The sequence below is a fragment of the Danio aesculapii genome, chromosome 3 (genome assembly GCF_903798145.1).
Source record: "Danio aesculapii chromosome 3, fDanAes4.1, whole genome shotgun sequence".
Classification (NCBI taxonomy): domain Eukaryota; kingdom Metazoa; phylum Chordata; class Actinopteri; order Cypriniformes; family Danionidae; genus Danio; species Danio aesculapii.
In genome coordinates, this window is record NC_079437.1 from 57340673 (window position 1) to 57361881 (window position 21209).

A 21209-nucleotide genomic window follows, 5' to 3' on the forward strand; every position below is an offset into this window, starting at 1 on the left:
TAATACTAGTTTTCAGAAAAAATATGTGAAATTTTTTGAAATAAGACCTTCTTACTTAAACCATTAGCAGATTATTTAGCTTATTTAAAGGAAATACTCACATAATTTTAACATATTATTTATTAAAAGACAATATTATTAGCCTGTATAGTAAACGCTTCTTAATTTGAGAATGTTTAGATATTTGGACTAAAACGAGACAAAAACTCAGCATTTTTAGCAAAGCAGGCTTTCTGAACGATGTTGAAATCATGAAAACAACAACAAAAAGGATCAAAATCTCAAGCTCTTCTTGAGGAACTGAAAAAAACAATGTTGTAACCAATTTCCTTTTTATTGGAGAGCAAAAATACAAGACGAAACACTTGGGTTTTCAAAGTGCTTTAGAGAAACTTTCTGCCCGTCATAAAAAATACTTCACAATAAGATCCTACGAATATATTAACATGCAAATCAAACATACCGTATGCATCCTGTCATGCTTGGGTAAATACTTTTGCATCGCAATTCACCCTAAAATTAAAAAAATAATGTTGAATCTTTTGATTGTTGCACTTACAGATTTTTTGGGTTTGTTTTTAAGTCTCATTCTCATTTTTAAGGGGGCCTATTATGCAAAAATCACTTTTATAAGGGGTTTAAGCACAGTTTTGTGGCAGCAGTGTGTGAATATAACCAGCTTCTAATAGTAAAAATTTATTAAATCTATTTTTTAATAATCACACTTCATAAAATCAGTCTGCAGAAACACTCTGATTGACATTCTCCCTTTATACGTGTCATCAGAGGGGGAAAGCCCCGCCCATTAGTGAAGATCTCTCCCTTATTGAGTGAGTGAGAAGCAGATCAGCCATTAGAGTTTTCACGCTTTTTGACACATAGGTGTTTGTAGCTCCGCCTTCTTTTGAAATCTCATTTCAATTTAAAGCGACAGTCACCAAAACGGCATGATTTGGATTAAAACCTAAAAGGGGGCAGTTTCAAAGAGTTATAAAACATTATTCGTGCGGTATTTTGTGCGGAAACGTCACATACACACTCTAGGGACATCAGAGACTTATTTGACATGTTGTAAAACCAGGCATAATAGGTCCCCTTTAAATTGTAATGTACTATATTAATGAGAATGAATCTGTAAGGATACGTTTTTAAAATTTAAACTGCAATCATAATATAAAAATCAGTTTTGGTTTAATTTTCTTTATACAAAATAAGATTTCTCACTCACTCATTAGCTTTTACAAAAATATGACTATCTATAATCCTTTTATTTATCTTGTGAATTTGGGTCCTCCGTGGCCCAGACATGTGTTTGATGAGTTTTATTTGATCTAGGATGCATCTGCAGAATTAAAGTGTGAGATGGTAGCTGCGTTTGGGATTGGGGGGTCCTAAAAGGAGGATGTATTCTCATGGTTCCTCGATGTCCATGAACTCTTTTTTAGGCGGGGCAGATCCACGGTACCAGGCGCAGCTGCTGTCGCTCCGCTTGACGCAGGTGAAGTGCTGAGCCTGAGTGCCCTGAACGGTTCCCTCCAACACCCAGTCCGTCCACAGACACTCCACAGGCTCACTGATGGAGCAGGGGATGATGGGACACTGGACAATCTGCACAAAGACAAGACCAGAAGTCAGATGAAGAGATGAAGACAACGACAAGAAAGACTCTGCATCCGAAATCGCCTACTACTTGAGTAGGTACTACTTTTGAATCTGAATTTACTACACAACTGTTAGTTAAGTGCATTCTATGTAGTATGAATGTGAGTAGTATGAATGAAGCTCAGACGTTTGTCATTATCACATGACCTAGCAGCATCAGTTGCATCGCTTCCCGTCTATTCATGAATTATCTCGCGGTGCATCATGGGATAGCATAGCGCATTTAATAATCTCGCCGGAAGTAGTGGGTCATCAGGGTACTCCTCACATGTCATTTTCCGAATACTATGAATTTGGACATACTACTCGGCTCATATACTGTTTTTAACATACTATATAGTATGGAAGTATGCAATTTTCTAACTCAGCAAGATTGTTTTACTCATTTCACTGAGAAGCGAGTGTTTGGAATGGTTTGGTATCTGACTGGAATATGTGATCCCACAGTATGGATTACAGGCGGCTGCAGTGCTCGCTCTCTTGCTCTTTTTCTCTCATGTCCATGCCTCCATTCCTGTTTGTTGGTGTGTTATAAAGGTTACAGCCCGCCGCATTCTATTTTGTCCCATCACAGCTTAAATTTACTTAATTTCACAGCATCTCTTTCACAGTTAATGCTGCTAACTTGCATGCTTCAAGTATAGTTCAGATTAAAGATTCCAGCGCAAGACGCAACAGAAACTCAATATTCACGTGTTTCTCGCTCAGCTCACAAATGTTCTTTTTTTTTCACAAATCTTGCAACATATAGGCAGAATGCTTGTAACATAACGAATAAGAATACCCATCTTTAACAGTCGGTTAAGTCTGAAGTCTAAAGTGAAAGTTAACATGGAAGGATTTCTTCAAATGACAGCAGCCAAAACTAATGCACTGTCATCATCATTACCATTAATCAACAACACAACACTAAATTAAAACTCTAAAATTAAAATATATGGCCTTGAGAATAACTTTGTTTTTGTAAATGGTAGATTATAAGGCTATGTATTTTATGCTGATGTATGGTATGTTTAAATGGCATTAAGTGTTACTATAGTGGATTTATTTACAGTGTAAACTGAATCAAACCACTGACATTTTTTCCACCCCTAATAGATAGATAGATAGATAGATAGATAGATAGATAGATAGATAGATAGATAGATAGATAGATAGATAGATAGATAGATAGATAGATAGATAGATAGATAGATGGATAGATGGATAGATGTAGACAGACAGACAGACAGACAGACAGACAGACAGACAGACAGACAGACAGATAGATAGATAGATAGATAGATAGATAGATAGATAGATAGATAGATAGATAGATAGATAGATAGATAGATAGATAGATAGATAGATAGATAGATAGATAGATAGATAGATAGATAGATAGATAGAGCGATAGATAGCTAGATAGACAGACAGACAGACAGACAGACAGACAGACAGACAGACAGACAGACAGATAGATAGATAGATAGATAGATAGATAGATAGATAGATAGATAGATAGATAGATAGATAGATAGATAGATAGATAGATAGATAGATAGATAGATAGATAGATAGATAGATAGAATGAACAATAAAACCGTAGATGGAAAAAATGATAGAAAAAACAATACATTGATGGATGGAAAGAAAGCTAGAATGATAGAACGATGGATGGATAGATGGATAGATGGATGCATGAATGGATGCATGGATGGATGCATGGATGAATGGTTACCTTGCAGTCACAGCCCATCTGGTAGCGCTGACCCAGGCTCTTCTTCTGTGTCAGACTCAGAGACTCCCAGGACTCAATGTAGTCACACAGGTTTATGCGCAGTGTGCCATTTGAATCCAAATTACCTGCATATGAATGAGATGCTGTTAGCATAATAGTGCTGCTACAATTGCTGCAGTTGACAGAAGTAAATACAGGAGTTTCTTGAACACTACTCTTCACTGATATGTCCACAGTATACTCTCACCTGTTATCAGGTACTCCTGCTTGCCATTGCTCTCAAGATTGACTCCACATAACGCTGAGGAGGGGCCCGTGAAGATGGTGTCAATCTCTCCATTGGGGCCCTTGAACATCTAGAGAAAAAAAGATGGCATAAAGAAGTCAAGAAAGAAGTTGTAGGCATTCTCTTGACTGATTCACTTCTTAAAATGAATATCTATGTTAGTTTGAAGAGCGTGTAGACTTCTGGTTTGGGCGAGAACAAGATGGCAGTGGGATCTAGCTCCCGACAACGAGGTTAAAAAGGCCTAAACTATTTTTTAAAATCTGTTACATGAATTACTTGGCAGAATAAAGCCTATGGCCATGACAAATAACTGCACACAACACAGAAAATGCCACAGAGGTAAACGATGACGATCCGCTACGTCACGATCACCAGAGATCCAGGCTACAATCCTGTCACCATATGAACTACAAATCCTGACATGCACCTCACTCACACCTGTTCCGGATCACCTTTGATTACACACACAGCTGGGAGATGCTCAAGGACTGGTTACTCAGATTATATAGACTGCTCACTTTGTCACACACTTTGCTGAGTCTTGTTGATTTATACCCTGTAACATCACGAAGCACTATCCTGTCTAATCTTTCTGTGTTTGATTCGTGCCTTGTTTTCTCGTTATTGATTCTTTGCCGCCTGCACTCACCATTTGCCTCTCATCTGACTTCGCCTTTTGGATTAGATTTGTTTTTTTTTTCTTTGCATATATGGATTTATTTGGTTGTTACCAACATCCAGTGAAAATTTCAAGTCAACAGCACCTTTAGAAATATTCTTTCTCAGAAAAATTGTGACAATACTTATTTTCTGAATGCAGTGAGTCTTTCTTCTTCAGGGTTCTGATTATAGACAAACAGGACACTGTGGTAGATTTAGAAACATCTGACTTGTGTAATGATGTGTGTAATGATTGTGTAATGCATCTCCGCTGGTTGTCCAGTTGAAACAGCATTATCAGGTTGTGTTGTAATAGTGCTAATAAACTTAGCAGTGCCTGCAGCACAAACACAGTTCTGTAAACACCGTTGTTACCAGTTGTTGCGTGTGGGATTCTTCCTCATTGTTCTGGTTATGTGACACTGTGACATCATCAATTCCAAAAAGAAACATTTTGCCTACCCACTACAATAGGTGCAGCCGTTTGAGATTATAGATCCACTCGGTAACCTGTTATCCAAAAAGTTTATTTTAGGGCACAGACAATTATGGTGTTGTGTAGGCGAAAGGCCGAAATGATATGAAACTTCTGTGGCATTCGGCTTTTCATCGAACTATTAATGCAAAAACAAAAAAACGATTTTGAAGAAGACGTGACATTTTACCAGGTGAGCTTATAAGCAAGCTTACCAAATCAGAAAAGCCATACATTTGGATCTTGTTATGGAATGCATTACATTACAATTAATTGAAAGTTTTGCACTTTGATAAACACGTCTTGGGGATAAAACATTGTATTGTGTGAAACTTCACAAACATTTATTATAGATAGAACATTTTTCAGTTGAAAAAGTTCAATTGACTAGTATTTCCTACTTCAAAAAAGTGGATGACAAGAACAACGTTCTCCACTGACCTTCAACTGTTTGACGTCATATCGGATCATTCTGATTGGGTAGCCGTAAGCGTCATTGCCGGTGACTACCTCCTTCCGTCCGACGACTTTTGCTCTGATGACTGTAAATACAAAGAGATAAAAACAAATTCAACCATAAAGCATTCACTTTCTGCCACATTTTATAGCCTGCTCCACTGTAATTTGTGTGTGGCGTCTTACACTGTAAAAGATATCCGTAAATGAGCAGTTTTCCATATTTTGTGACTCATGTTTTTGTTTTTCCCTGCTAATTTATGCCTTTGAATTGCATTATGGGATCTTGATTTTTCTTCCAATTACTTTTAACCTTAGAAAAAGTTCGAAAAAGAGACTTTTATAAACATTTTTTATAGTTTAAAGTGATATATTGTCTGGGTTGGTGCTCAATATTATGCTACAAAAACATTGTAATAAACTGCCAGTACATTTTCTGTTAGTTTACAGACTTATTTTTCTATATATTAATTTTTTATATTATTTCAAACTACTAAAATGTCAATAAAAGTCACTTTGTTAAACTGTAGAGTTGAAATTTAAAGGCAATAGAGCAGAGATCAACAGCCCATAATTCAATTCACAATCATAAATACACGGAAAACACACACAATACGGAAACTGTTAATGTACAGATATTTTTGTGTGTGAGCAAGCAGTGAGATGACCCGTATCGTGCTGCTGTTGTCCTGCTCTGTGCTACAGGTGCTGAGAGCCATATGTATGGACACACATGAGTGTTTGAATAGCCGAGGGCAGTGTGAGGAATGTGCTCAGGAAGCCAGTCAGCAGTCTGACTGGAGCAGGCAGTTCTCACCCCCCCACCCCCCGCTTCCCTAGCTGCTGACATACAAATACCAAACGCTAGTTCAAACGCATCTTTCTAGAAACGGCAGATTCAGTGGGCACCGAGCTAACAGAGAACGCTCTTAGAACATTCCTTAAAGGGGACTCCTTTTATATTAAAATAAGTCTGATGTCCCTAAAGTGTGTATGTGAAGTTTCAGCTCAGAATATCACACAAATAATGTTTTATAACTCTTTGAAACCGCCTCTTTTAGGCCTTGATCCTAATTGTTACACTTTGGCGACTGTCACTTTAAATTCAAATGAGATTTTTTTTAAAGAGGGCGGAGCTACAAATGCCTGTGTGTCAGCATAGTGGCAGATTGAAAAACAAGACTAACATCCTATGCTAATGAGGGAGAGATCATCACAAATGGGCAGGGCTTGCCCCCTCTGATGACACGTAGAAAGGGAGAATGTCAATCAAAGTGTTTCTGCAGACCGTTTTTATCAAGTGTGATTATAGAAATAAAATTAATACTTTTTTACCATTAGAAGCTGTCTCTATTTACAGACTATCACCACACAACTGTGTTTAAACCCATATAGAAGTGTGTTTTGCATAATAGGTCCCCTTTAAAAGCTGTGTCAATTTTAGCATGGCCGACGCCAATAGCCTAGTGGTTAAGTGCACTGACATAAAGCACTATGGTGCTCATGGCGACCTGAGTTCGATTCCCAACTCGAGGTCCTTTGCTGACCCTTCCCCTCTCTCTGCTCCCAACTATGTCCTGTCAATTCTCTGCACTATTCTATCCATTAAAGGTTAAAACCCCCTAAAAAAATTATTATAAAAAAACATTGTAATTTTGGTAAAATAATGCTTTTGGAACATTCTTGTAACGTTGGTAGAAAAATGTACTTATAACAATGCTCTTCAGGATAGTTGTTCTTGGTAAACATTTTTCTATTGTTGATTAAAAAACATTCTTAAATCATTAATATAATATGGATGGAAAGTTCTAATTAGGTTTTGAAAATGTTAATATAACATTAACTAAACATTAACTAAAATGTTTTTAAATAATGTTAATATAACCAAAATCTAATGTTAATACATTGTCTAAAAAACAGGATGTTTAATGTTTTCTAAAAACATTCAAAAAACATTAACATTGGAATTTTTTAGAAACTAAATTTAGTTGCTGGGAAGTGTCACAGGCATTGAACAAAAATTCAATTAAGAGACAAGCTGCTTCCTACTGTAGTGCCTCTCTAGGGTGTTTCTATGTAGTATATTAGTATAATGCTAAAAGTAGTTGTTAGCATGCTTCTACGGTTGCTAGAAAGTTTTTTTTTCATATTTATTTGTAGAGTAGATGCCACATTTGACCACTATAGACATCTTGGAATGGTCAACATTTCAACACTCACCATCTTGCTGAAAAAACAATAGAAATCACCACAGATTTCTATTGGTTTGCACTACAAGTACCAAATATTTAAGAAAAAGACAAACCATCCGATTTTAACCAGCACATTTGAATGCTTTCTAATGTATTTTGGGATATTAGGATATTTTGGTTTTTACATACCACCATAAAAGACTAAAAATCATGGCCTAAAGGACCATCACAGTTTCCACTAAAACCATTATAAATTCTTTGACCATTTACATTTTTTTTTCAGCAGGGCATTAAGATTAAGATATCACAATATCATACTGCTGATAAAAAAAATGCAAAAGAAATGTGACAGCTTTTCACATAAATGCATTAGTTTCAATGTTACTGGTTTTGTTTGAAGACCAATTCTGACTGTTCCAATATGGCCACCAGGTTACATACATCAACCCATAGAAACAGCTGCTAATGAGGCATCTATATGCATAAATATTTATGGTTTTACAAGTGCACTACATTTCTAGGGTTTTCTGGGTGGTTAATGCTGGTTTTGTGTCTTTAGATATAGCACATATTGATTTCTATGTAAATTCTCAGGACTTTTATTAATGAAAACCTTTCAAATATCACGTTTGCCCAACATGATAAGCTCCTGGGACTGTTGTTCCTGTTGTTAGATTTTGTTTTGATGGCTACCTGTTAGTTGATTAATTGTGTTTACCTGTGCCTAGTGTGGTTTCTTATTTAAGCATGTATTTTAGCACTCAGATTGGTTCTCCTTTAGTCTAGTCTTTACATGCATAATGCTATTATGCTAATCCTTGCCTTATGGATCACCATTTTGTGTTTGCAATATAGTAAATCTAATGCGACTGATATTTTTTGACAATTGCATTAAACTCGTCAAAATAACAGTAAGGTGTCATGATCACCAGCGATCTAATCCTTGTAGATCGCTGGAGAACTACATATCTGTCACTGAAATGGACTACAAATACCATCATGCACCTCATACACCAGTTCCTGATTACACACACAGCTGGACCCATTTATATTCACCACTCACGCACACTTTGCTGAGTCTTCTTGTTGTAGCTTTACGAAGCATTTCCGTGTCTTGTTTTTCCTTGGCGTGGTTTCTGACCCTTCCCTTGTGTATTGTTTACGCTGTTAGCCGACTGTACCAATCTCTTCACCAGTGACCTGACTTCTCTTTTGGATTGGTGACCATTGCCTGCTTGACTACTCTTGTTAATAAAGGCGCTGCATTTGGATCCTCAAATCCGTTGCCAGAACCGTTTGGTTACAAAAGGCTTCTATTTTAAATAAATACCATCATTAATTGAAAATATGAAGCAACAGACCTGTTTTCAACATTGATAATAATAATAATGGTGGGTGGCACCGTGGCTTAGTTGTTAGCACTGTCGCCTCACAGCAATGGGCATGAAGACAACCTGTGTGAATGAGTGTGTATAGGTGTTTCCCAGTACTGGGTTGTGGCTGAAAGGGCATCCGCTGCATAAAAACATATCCTGGAATAGTTGGCGGTTCATTACACAAATGGAGTTTACTGCCAAGCATAAATGTTTCACAAACATAAACAAAATCATAGACTCCAAACTTTCAAACAGTGTCAGTCTATAGGAATAAGAGAGACAAAATATGCCTATATATAAACACTTCTCCTGAGTTATCAACATTTTCAGAGGGCCCATACATACCCTGTTCAGCCCCAAACACAGAGCGTCTTTTCTATTGGCCACACATTCAGAAAGCCAAAAACACCCACAGGATCCCAGTCTGAAGTCAGGCATGCCTCTCTCATCAGAAACACACACTCAGGGTTTATGCTGGTTTAATCACAGCCTCTGAGGCGGATGACAAACACACAGAGTGCTGCTGTTTTCAGGTATGTGAGAGGGGGAAAGGGAGCCCTCCATATTGTTCATTCATTTATAAGTTCTGCAGGTCACATGGAGTGCTGTGCAGATTTGATTGGATATGCAGCTCGAAACTATTGAATATTTAGACAGCTTAGTCCTGAGGCGTCATTGTACATTGAACATGAAATGAATCAACGCTGACTTTACATGCATAATGACATATTATTCCGTAGAGCTACGGTAATTTTACAACATTAAAAGCATTTGTTTACAATATGATTCTCTCTGCTCACATAAATTAATGCTAATGCTAATGAAGAGCAGTGCAATTTTACAATGCATTCACTCACAATAATGCACTGTACACACATACTGTATATTATGTAAACGCAATATTTTATTTAGGATAAGATTGTTTGACAGCACGAAAGTTATTATGTAAGATTAATAAATGCTTGTGTTTTAGCTAGTTTCCAAAGACCAATTTTATGCACATTTTGGGATATCATTTAAAAAACATTGCTGAATGAAAACTGCAAGATGCATAAACAAACTTAAAATGCGATACAAAAACTACTGTGATGCATGTTATTTTTGTATAATATGATATATGATATGATTTTTATATAATAAACTATGATGGCAACCGACCTAACCAATGTCAATTATACCATCTTGTATTTTTCAGGGGGTATTTACAACACACTATATTCACTACACTATATTAGTTACAATGGAAGGTTTTCATTTACATGACAATTGGTTTATTGGGCATATTATAAAACTAAGTTTTCAAAAGCTGTGAATATGTTTGTGATAGTTTAGTTTCAGTCCATATTTGTACCCGACATGTACATTTTAGTACTTAAAGTTTAGTATGTAGTGCAACATTTAGTTTATTTTTAACAGTTTTATAACAGACTAGTGTTGTCAAAAAATATATAATAATAATAAATAAATAAATATATTTCAGTTGAAGTCAGAATTATTAGCCCCCCGAATTATTAGCCCCCCTGTATATTTTTCCCCCAATTTCTGTTTAACAGAGAGGTTTCTTCAACACATTTATAATCATAATAGTTTTAATAACTCATCTCTAATAACTGATTTATTTTATCTTTGCCATGATGACAGTAAATAATATCTGACTAGATGTTTATCAAGACAGTTCTACACAGCTTAAAGTGACATTTAAAGGCTTAACTAGGTTAATTACGTTTACTAGGCAGGTTAGGGTAATTAGGCAAGTTATTGTATAACGATGGTTTGTTCTGTAGACTATCAAAAAATAGCTTAAAGGGGGTAATAATTTTGTCTCTAAAATGGTTTTTAAAAAATTAAAAACTGCTTTTATTCTAGTTGAAATAAAACTAATAAGACTTTCTCCAGAAGAAAAAATATTATCAGACATACTGTGAAAATTTCCTTGCTCTGTTAAACATCATTTGGGAAATATTTAAAAAAGAATGAAAAAAAAAAAAATCAAAAGGGGCTAATAATTCTGACTTCAACTGTGTATATATATATATATATATATATATATATATATATATATATATATATATATATATATATATATATATATATATATATATATATATATATATATATATAGATAAATATTGATACTGAATATTTTAAATGGGACAATCTTGCTTTTGGCTAGTATCAATACTGGCTCTCGCACTCTCTCTTCTTACAGCAGGGAGATGAATAAATAATAATAATTTTAAGATTTTAACATTCATTCTTTAATTTTCCTTTGGTTTAGTCCCTTCTTTATTAGGGGTGACCAATACGGAATGAACCGCCAACTATTTCAGCATATGTTTTACACAGCGGATGCCCTTCCAGCCGCAACCCAGTACTGGGTATAGTACCCAGTACACACACATACACTACGGCCAATTTAGTTAATCCAATTCACCTATCCTGCATTTCTTTGGACTGTGGGGGAAACCGGAGCACCCGGAAGAAACCCACATAAACATTGGGAGAACATGCAATCTCCACACAGAAATTCCAGCCGGGACTTGAACCAGCGACCTTTTGGACTTATGGACTGCTGACATACCTGATATAAGTATTATATGGTATTGTTTTTGATTTTTGCCCCATTTGCATACTTTTTTGCAGAATTTGTTCCTGGTATCGAAAAATGGTATCGAATATTTATCATATCGAAGTTGGAAATTCCAGTATCATGACAACACACTTTCAAAAAATAGCGTCTATAAATGTTTTTGTTACTAGGCCAATGACATCACCACATTGAAATGGTCGATAGAATCCCCTCTGGTGGACGTCAACGGAAGAACCGCCACTCCAAACACGGAGGCAAATGGTCAGACTTTCATTAAAGATTACCAAAATAAACCTTTTTTCCTGTGGATTAACTTGCACGGATTAACTATTCACCTTACGAATAAGAATCTGAACTAGCGAAATAAACTTTGCAAACGCTGACTAGGAAACCTGCTTTTAATATAGCCTATGTTCATCGATGTAAACATTACAGGTTTTAATTCGATCAGATTTAATTTGTATGCACAGCAAAACCCTCTGAGTAAAACTTACTCAGTTCAGAGAGTATTTGGTTCCTCTTTAAATAGGGCAAACAGGTTGGTACGTAATACGTAAAGCTGCAGATTGTGGAGTTGCTTAATGATCCTCTGCTGAGATTTTGAGAGATTCAACGTATTATATTTCAGCTGATTTCATCTAAGGCTGTGACTGAAGTCAGATGTAGCTTTGTGTTTCTCTTCTGTGTTTCTGTTTATCAGCAGCAGGTGTTCATCATCAGTGCTCGATCATCACCTTATTAATCCTTCCATTGTCTCTTTAACTTGAGTAACTTTAACTTGATTTAGAGAGGGACCACATACTATCTAAACTGAGTGAATTTTACTCAGAGGATTTTGCTGTGTGGACTGATTAAGACTGCTGCACATCCAACTCTGTATTTAAACCAATCAGAGGTGTCTTCACTTCAAATCTGCTGAAGTGTTTCCAGAAAAGATCACATCAGCAATTTAGCCACAGGTCTGAGAGCAGTGCTTCTCTATGGCTGAACTATATGTAACTGTATAAAGTGCTTTATCAATATGACTCGACTATGGTGAATCTCTCAGCCATCATGAGCAGGTCATGTGGGAGTTTCAAACAGCTAGAAACACTCCACAATGAGACGGCCGATTCCTGCGGTGGGCGCCAGATGTTGTTGTTCAGCGAATCTCTGTTAAGTATAGGTGGGTGTGCGGTCAGTGGGGTCTCGCCATCCTAAGTCATGTAATGACCATCTATCTAATGTCAAACACAAACCACGGTATGTTTCTAGCATGTGGCAATGCTTTCTCATTTTCTGGAGCTGCAATCAGCCTGTTGAAGGAGGGCTTAATTACAGGGCTACTACACTCAATGGAAAATGCACAGGTCATGTAATGGCCGGCTGCTGAAGGTCAGAGGATCAAATCAGGCCTCAGATTCTTTATATTATCATTTCAGCTTCATAATATTTCCAAGAGGAATACTGCACAGATGTGGTGCATACTGTACTTTCATACAGTGACAAACAGTAGATTTCAGTGGAGGATAAGCTTGCATTGTTCTATTTATACACATGAGGATTGAATTCATAGTGAATAATGTGAAAATAAAAAGTTGGCTGTGTCTGAGATGAGATGTAGCTGGGTCCGTTCACAACATGAAGCTGATTTTTGCAGTTACTTATTATTGCCAAGTAACATCACACCTTAATGAATTATTATACGACTGAACGGGTGTGTGTTAAATTGGTTTATAATGACTTGTGAAATGTGACTCATCAAATCAGAGGATTCAGAGTCTTTTTATAGGGATTGTTGTGTTATCTTGATTTTATATCATGTAAGACTCATCATACATTTATGAATCATCTTATCCTTCACGCTAAAAAAAATACTTGGTTGTTTTAACCCAATATTAAATATTAAATCTACATTTTCTCAACTTAATTTAAACTACAATTTTGGTCCCGCTTTATATAAAGTGGCCTTAACTACTCTGTACTTCCATTAAAAAAATCAATACAATGTACTTATTGTCTTCATAATGTATTGCAGAACAGGTTTAGTACATGTTTGGTGGTATGGGTAGGTTTAAGGGTGGGTTAAGGTGTAAGGGATGGTCAACAGTTTAATTAAAGTTGTATTTACAGAATCTACAGATGTAATTACATGCAGGTGCTTAATCAGTCATAAGTACAATGCAAAGCATGTATTTACACAATAAGTACATTGTAACAAATTATTAATTTCAGTGTAAGTACATATTAGTTAAGGCGACTTAATATAAAGTGGGACCACAATTTTGAACCCTGTGGTTGGAATTTTCCATATTTGACCCAACATTGAGTTAGAACGACCCAGCATTTTTTAGCATTCAGTTGTTTTGCACATGAAGCTCCATAAAAATAAAACAATCAAATGGCATATTGACAATTTTAATAATAAAACATTTGACTAAATGAAAATAGCGACATATACTAACTTTTCTTTGATGTTAAACATGGCTCATCCAATCACAGCTCGCTTTTGAAGTCTTTGTATTGTTTGCACCTGTTGTAATCACCTGTTGTAATAACTCATCATTCATTTCATTTGAATAATATTATCCTTTAATTTTCTTTTGCCCATGGAGTTCCAATTAAAGAGAAAACAAGTATGCATATTATTATTTATGCTCTGAAAATTAAAATGAAACTGGTCATACTTTGATTTAAGTCACAATTCTTGCTGTTAACTATGGATTTTAACTCAATAAACTCCCAATTTGCTTCTTTTTAATACTTATTAAGGTAAATGGGTTCAGAATGGGGTTTGGGGATGTAGGATATATACTTTATACGAACTAACAATGACCCAATATCTTAATAATAGGCAGGCAGTAAGCCAATAGTTAAAAGTGAAAATTGGTACTCAAACTAAAGTGTTAACGTAAGTGTTACACACTGTAAAATGCAAGATATGTTAAAATAACAGTAAATAAAATGATAAAGAAAATAAATCACAGCTAAAAATGTACACTTTGGTAAAACATGACAGACCCTCTGAAGTTAAGTTAATGTTAATGAGCTAGATCTGTTCAAAGATAGTAGGAAAGCCCCTTAAAAAATTACATGACCATTTGTATTACAAGAAACTTACAAGGCTGGCAAGGAACATCATTTCTAACCCTAGGTTGTGTTAAATCATGAATGTATACCATTAAAATCTAATCGCCGATTTATAATCCCAGGTTTTAATGAAGTGAAATTTAAAGTCATTTTTACATCAGGCTGTTTTGGAGCTGAATAAGGTCCGTGTAAAATGAATAATTATTTTTGTTTTAGTCTTTGTCTCTTTGTAAGGAGTATTTATCATGCTGTTATACAAGAAGAATTTCAGATGCAAGTTTGACAAAGTTTTGTATTGTATTGTATTGGTATGATAAAATACATTAACATTATTATTAGTTTAACATATTCTAACTCCAAAAAAGTATTGCAATACAGATATCTGGATTTATTATGTGTAAACACAAAACATATTAATGTTAGGGTAAGAAACTACAATGTTCAGCTACGCTGTAAAAATGCTGGGATCCACACAATCGATTTGTGTTGGGACAACATGAAGGAATTAAATTAACTCATTAGTATTTACAAATGTAAGTATATTGAACATAAAACAATTAAGTTGTCCCAAAAAGTTGTCATTTCAGGCTATTTTAAATGAGTAGTTTGAACAAACAGGAACCGTCATTGTTTGAGTACAGCATAAGTATAACTACAGTTACTATGACTTATCTGCTTGTTTAAAATAAGTTAAAACAACACAATTCTGATTTTTTTGGGACAACTTAATTGGTTTACGTTCAAACCCCCTAAATTTGTTAGGTTAACTTAATCGATTTAGGCTGGGATAACATGAATGAATTGTATGGGACCCTGGATTTTTTACAGTGTGGTTTGTTATTTGTACTTTGTAGTAATTAAATAAGTAACGTACTGTAAATACTCAAACAAATAAACAAAGTTTTATTTTAAATGTTGTTTCTGCAGACATTTTTTTTCAGAATAAAGGATCCTGCCTAAGATTTATACACATAAATTACTGTGACACAGTCATGGGTGCATAATGCAGACATGGATGTGAAATAGTTAAATGCATGGAATCTTACCGACATCCGCATTGCAATACGCCTGCTGTGGATGTTCAGGAGAGCAGCTGCAGGCTCCGGCAAACTCCGCGGCTCCGCACAGCACGACCAGCAGCAGAGGAACAGACCGAGACAGACTCATCTTCAGCGGACACTCTTCACGACCAACACAGGCACGAAAACAGTAAAAGACCAGCTGGCTGGGCAAGGCAAACAAAAGAGAGCGATAGTTGAAAGGCTGACGTGAGGAGCTGATGATAGCAGACTGGTGTCAGGAGCTCGAGGTGGACGGACAGCGGCTCTCTCGGTGACCCGCCCTGCTTTTATCCGCATCTGAGCTCCGCCTACCTGGAGCCGGCATGACTTCTTGGCCGCTCTTAGTCATCATGTCCATCATCTGTTTTTTTTTTTGGTATTGTCTTTTTTACGTTGGCCGATAATATATAAAACATGTAATGTAATATGTAATAACAGTACTGTATTGGGCAATGAGGAGAGTCTCTGACGTTTCCTTGGCTCTTGACCGCACAATGACCGCCACTCACTTCCCTATATTAAAGAAGTTTCTGTGCCCAAGCACAAATGTTCATCTTTGAGCAATGTGTATTTCATATAGTAAACTGGCTTGAGTTGTGAAATTCAAAGTATATCATACTCTGTAAAACAAATCTCATTAAATTAGCAGTTTTCCGTAGGCTACACTGAAAAAAAATATTCATTGTAGTTACTAAAATTTTAAAGTGGTTGCAAACAATTTATATGGGCTAAATCTAAACAAACGACTTAATTTGAGTAATTTTCAATTTAATTTGTTTGTTTAAATTCACCCCACATAAATAGTTTGCAACCACCTACCTTAAATCCTTTAGTAAATCCAATTAATCATTTTTTTCCTGTGTATTTTGTGATTCATGATTTATTTTTTTTTCTATTCAACTGGTGGATCAAAACATTCATAAAGAAATCTAAAATTTAATGAGCTATATTCTCTTCATAATGCTTTAATCTGCTCAGTTCATATGGATTTAATTTAGTCTTTTGATTTTTTATGTATTTCATAAATGTTTTGAGTGAATAGACTTTCAATAGAGGGACAGAATGCTTCTATTTGGTTAATGATGTCGATGCACTGATGTGTCTGCTGCTCATATTTATTGGCCTGTATGGATTCATTGCTGTCAACATATTGGTAATGATGTGAAAAAGGCAGATGGTGATGGTTTGTTAATAATGGAGGAAACGAGCTGCATGTCTTTTTGCGGGCAGTGGCGCAATAGGTAGCATGATCACCTCAAAGCAAGAAAGTCGCTGGTTCAAGCCCCGGCTAGGTCAGTTGGCATTTCTGTTCTCCCCGTGTTTGCTTGGGTTTCCTCCACAGTCCAAAGACATGCGCTATAGGTTAACTGAATAAGCTAATTTGGTCGCAGTGTGTGTGTGTGTGGATGCAAGAGCGAATGGGTATTTCCCAGTGTTGGGTTGCAGCTGGAAAGGCATCCGCTGTGTAAAACATATGCTGGATAAGTTGGCGGTTCATTCTGCTTTGGCGACCTCTGATAAATAAAGGGACGAAGCTGAAAAGAAAATGAATGAATGAATGAATGTTCTATATTATGTCAAATAAAGTGAAGTTTCATAAACTAATTTCGAGAGGAGCACGTGATATGATTGAGCACGACTGGCCGCTCATCTGTAATCAGTAAAAATTCAATCAGAGTGATCCAAGTTTACTATAAATGGATCATTTTCTTCTTACTACTCTATCTTCGTTTGGAAGAATCCCCCCTTCCACCCCATCTCCTCCTTTTCCTCCCTTTTTTAAAGGGGGAGCTCTCGAGACCTACCTGATCTCGCATCTCCTGATATACTTATTGACTGGGCGGGAGCCCTGGGCTCAAATATCGCCAAGCTCAGGATTCTCTCCCGGGACAGCATGCCATTTAAAGGCCAAGCATATCTAAGTGGGAACTCTTGGAAGTTTATTTTGGTAAAATAAATATTGAATAAGCAAAATAATCTCCTAAAATGGTGGAAAATTAATTTCATCCAATCCATGTTGAGTAAAAGCAATTTAATGGAGAAAAAAATAGCTAGTACTGTATATTGCAATTGACCAATATTATCATCGGAATTGATTAATGTTTTTGTTGATATCTTGGAATCCACCAAGTTTTTTTTGTTAATAATGATATCTGTAGCAGAATTGTATCAAAATTGGTTAAAATGTTATTTGCTTGTATTAAAATTGGTAACGTAATCAGTCAATTTCTTTGTTAATATTGGTATCGGAATCGATTGAAAGATTTCTTTGCTAATGTCGGTATTAGTATGAACCCAAAGGTTCATTAATATTGGTATAAGAACTGAACAAAAGTGTTTGTTTTTGTTGGTTATATTGTATCAGTATTGTTTGGGGAATTGACCAAATTAATTTTGTTATTATCAAAATTGTATCGCAATTGGTTAGTTTTATTTGCTATTATCAGAATCGGTAACATAATTGGTCAAGTTTTATGTTAAGATTGGTATTGGAAATGATTGAAAGTTTTTTATTTTTATTTTTTGCTAATATCTGTATTGGTAGGAACCAAAGGATCTTAACTATTGGTATCAGAATTGAGTAAAAGTTAGTTTTTTATTGGTAAAATAGTTATCAGTATTGATTGGGGAATCAACCAAATAGTTTTTTGTTGATATTGGAATTGTATCACAATTGGTTGAAAGTTTTATTTGCTAATATTAGAATCTGTAACATAATCAGTAGTTTTTGCTAATATTGATATTGGTATCAGCCAAAGGTTTTTTAATATTGGTATCAGATTTGAACAAACGTTTTTTTGTTGTTGTTAGTATTGGTATAAGTATTGATTTTGTAAATTAACCAAAATTGTTTAGTTAATATTGGAATTGTAAAGCTATTGGCTAAAAGTTTTATTTGCTAATATTCTAATTGCTAATGTAATCGGAAAAGTTTTTGGTTAATATTGGTATCAGAATCGATTGAAAGTTTTTTTTTTTTTGCTAATATCGGTATCAGGTGAAAGTTCATTAATACCGATATTGTTTTTATTCTTATTAATATGGGTATCAGTATGGATTAGGGAATCGACCAATTTGTTTTGTATATCAGAGTTGTATTGCAAATAGCTGAAAGTTTTATTTGCTGCAATCAGAATTGCTAATGTAATCGGAAAAGTTTTTGGTTAATATTGGTATCGGAATCGATTAAAAAGGTTTTTTTGTCTAATAATGCTGTCAGTATCAGTCGAAAGTTCTTTAATATTGATATTGAAATCGAACAAAAGTTTTTATTTTTTGTTAATATTGGTATCAGTATTAATTTTCTAAATTGACCAAAATTTGTTTGTTAATATTGGAATTGTAAAGCAATAAAAAGTTTTATTTACTAATATCAGAATCCGTAATGTAATCGGTCAAGTTTTTTCTTAATATCAGTATTGGAATCAACCAAAACGTTTCCAATTGGTTAATATATGTATCAGTATTTATTTGGGAATCGACCACATTTTTGATCAATATCCAAGATTTTAGCACAATTGGTTGAAAGTATTTTACTGATAATTAGTTTCTTGCTAATATCATAATCTGTAATGTAATCATAAAGTTTCTTGTTAATAATGGTATCGGAATCGATTGAACGTTTTTTGTAAATATCGGTATCGGTATCAGCCGAAGTTTCTGTATTGGAATCGACCAAAAGTATTTATTTATGTTAATATTGGTATCAGTATTGATTTAGTAATGGACACAATTAGTAATTTCGTTAATATCAGACTTTTAACACAATTGGTTGAAAAATTGATTAGCTAATGTTGAAATTGGTAAAGTAATTAGCCAAAGTTTTCGTTAATATCTGTATCACCAAAAAAAATTGTATAGGTGCATCCCTTATGATATTATTTGTGTTCTGAGAATGAACACATTTCTCATAGATTCAGAACAACATGAGAATGAGTGAATGATCACAGGATTTTCATTTTGAGGTGAACTAGAACTGTAGTCTGGCATACAAATAATTGCATGATGCTGCCACATCCCTGCTTTTCACAGCATGCACAATGCCATTTTACACATTCATTAGTATTAAAATTTCAGTCATTTACTCTTTAGATTTAGAACATCTCTCCCCCCTGGTTGAACTGTGTGTGCATGTTTGACGTTGGCATCTGAGGTAAACTATGGGTCACAGTGCATTTGATCATGTTGCAAAGCAGAATTACAGATTTTTTGTCCATCAGTAATTCCCAAACTTCCCCTATTAGGGTCAACCTCGGGTACAGTTGCTTGCATAGTAAAATTCTGTCATGTCTTTGATTTACTGTGACGCAAGAAGAAATTGTTTTGTCTTTGTGTAGAGAAATAAGGAACTCAATCAGATTTTAAGAAGATGAAGTTTCTGTTGCGTTACTCTCTGTTGAAATAAACACCAGCACTTCTTCACATTCAGGGAAACACTTCTGTGTCCTCTATAGTCAGCGCTAAACCTTTTCCTCATATTTCCTCTTTCTCTCTGTTTTCTCTGAACTTTCTTCAGTAGTAGTGATGCATGCATTAGCGCACCAGGCTAAATTAAAATTTATTTAAACATCTTACGAAATCTGACTTATCATCGCACATTTTACTACTTCAAGCAATGTCTGGCCTTCCTCTGTATAGACGAAGGAAACCCTTTTAGGCCATTTGAGGGGAATTTTCAGTGTAATTCCCTGCCGTTTTCCCTTAAAGCTAATTAAAAACAAAGTTAGAGTGCCCCAGCATGTGTTCTTGTGGTTCATTTATTAGTACGAGAAGCCATTGTGTCATGGTTTTGAAGATTTTTATTGCTTGTACATTGTAATTAATGTCTGAAAAGACTTCCAGTGAACAGCATTGTAGTTGTTTTGGTTGGGTGGTATGTTCAGTTTCACTTTTGAGCAACTAAACTGTTGTTGCTCATTGTCGTAAGTGAGATTTTTGGCTGGCGTGATACATTTAAGGCTTGTTCGCGCCAAGAACAATAACTATAAAGAAGCTGAGGCACATTTGTAAAAGTTGAGCTACTGTTTTAAAAACACATGATGCTACAAAAACACATATTGGAGCATATTTTAATAACATAGAAAACGAATTTAAAGGGATAGTTCACCCAAAAAGGAAAATTAACACACTATTTACTATTTAAGTGTTTCCAAATCATTATGAGTTTTTTTCTGTTAAACTCAAAAGAATATGATAATAATTCCTTACATTTATATAGTTAATAATTTCTCAACCCCTGAAAGCGCTATACACACATTTTTTGGGGGGAATCTCCTCGTCCACCACCTGTGGCCAGCATCCACTTGGATGATGCAACGGCAGCCATATTTGGCCAAGATGCTGGGGTTTAACCCCTACTCTTTTTCGATGGACATCCTGGGATTTTTAATGACCACAGAGAGTCAGGACCACAGTTTAACATCACATCCAAAAGACAGCACTTACTGAGCAGTATAGAGTCCCCATCAACATACTAGGGTGTTAGAACCTACACAGATCGCAGGTTGAGCACCCCCTGCTGGTCTCACTAACACCACTTCCAGCAGCAACCTAGCTTTCCCATACTGTCTCCCATCTACGTACTGACCACCCTGCTTAGCTTCATGTGACAGGTGGAGAAAGCTAGCTGCCAGATATATATTTTGAAGAAAGCTGAAAA

At 35.4% G+C, this 21209-nt stretch overlaps 1 protein-coding gene across 1 annotated transcript; it reads right to left on the minus strand.

Annotated features, from left to right (window-relative positions):
* Positions 1 to 315: 315 nt before the first annotated feature.
* On the minus strand, positions 316 to 15831 carry timp2b (TIMP metallopeptidase inhibitor 2b). The gene is made up of 5 exons (XM_056454288.1): positions 15536 to 15831; positions 5248 to 5348; positions 3630 to 3738; positions 3383 to 3507; positions 316 to 1608 (listed from the first exon to the last, which is right to left on the minus strand). The coding sequence occupies exons 1-5, from the start codon at positions 15654 to 15656 to the stop codon at positions 1411 to 1413; spliced, it is 654 nt and encodes a 217-aa protein (XP_056310263.1). The 5' UTR covers positions 15657 to 15831; the 3' UTR covers positions 316 to 1410.
* Between the last annotated feature and the right edge of the window lie 5378 nt (positions 15832 to 21209).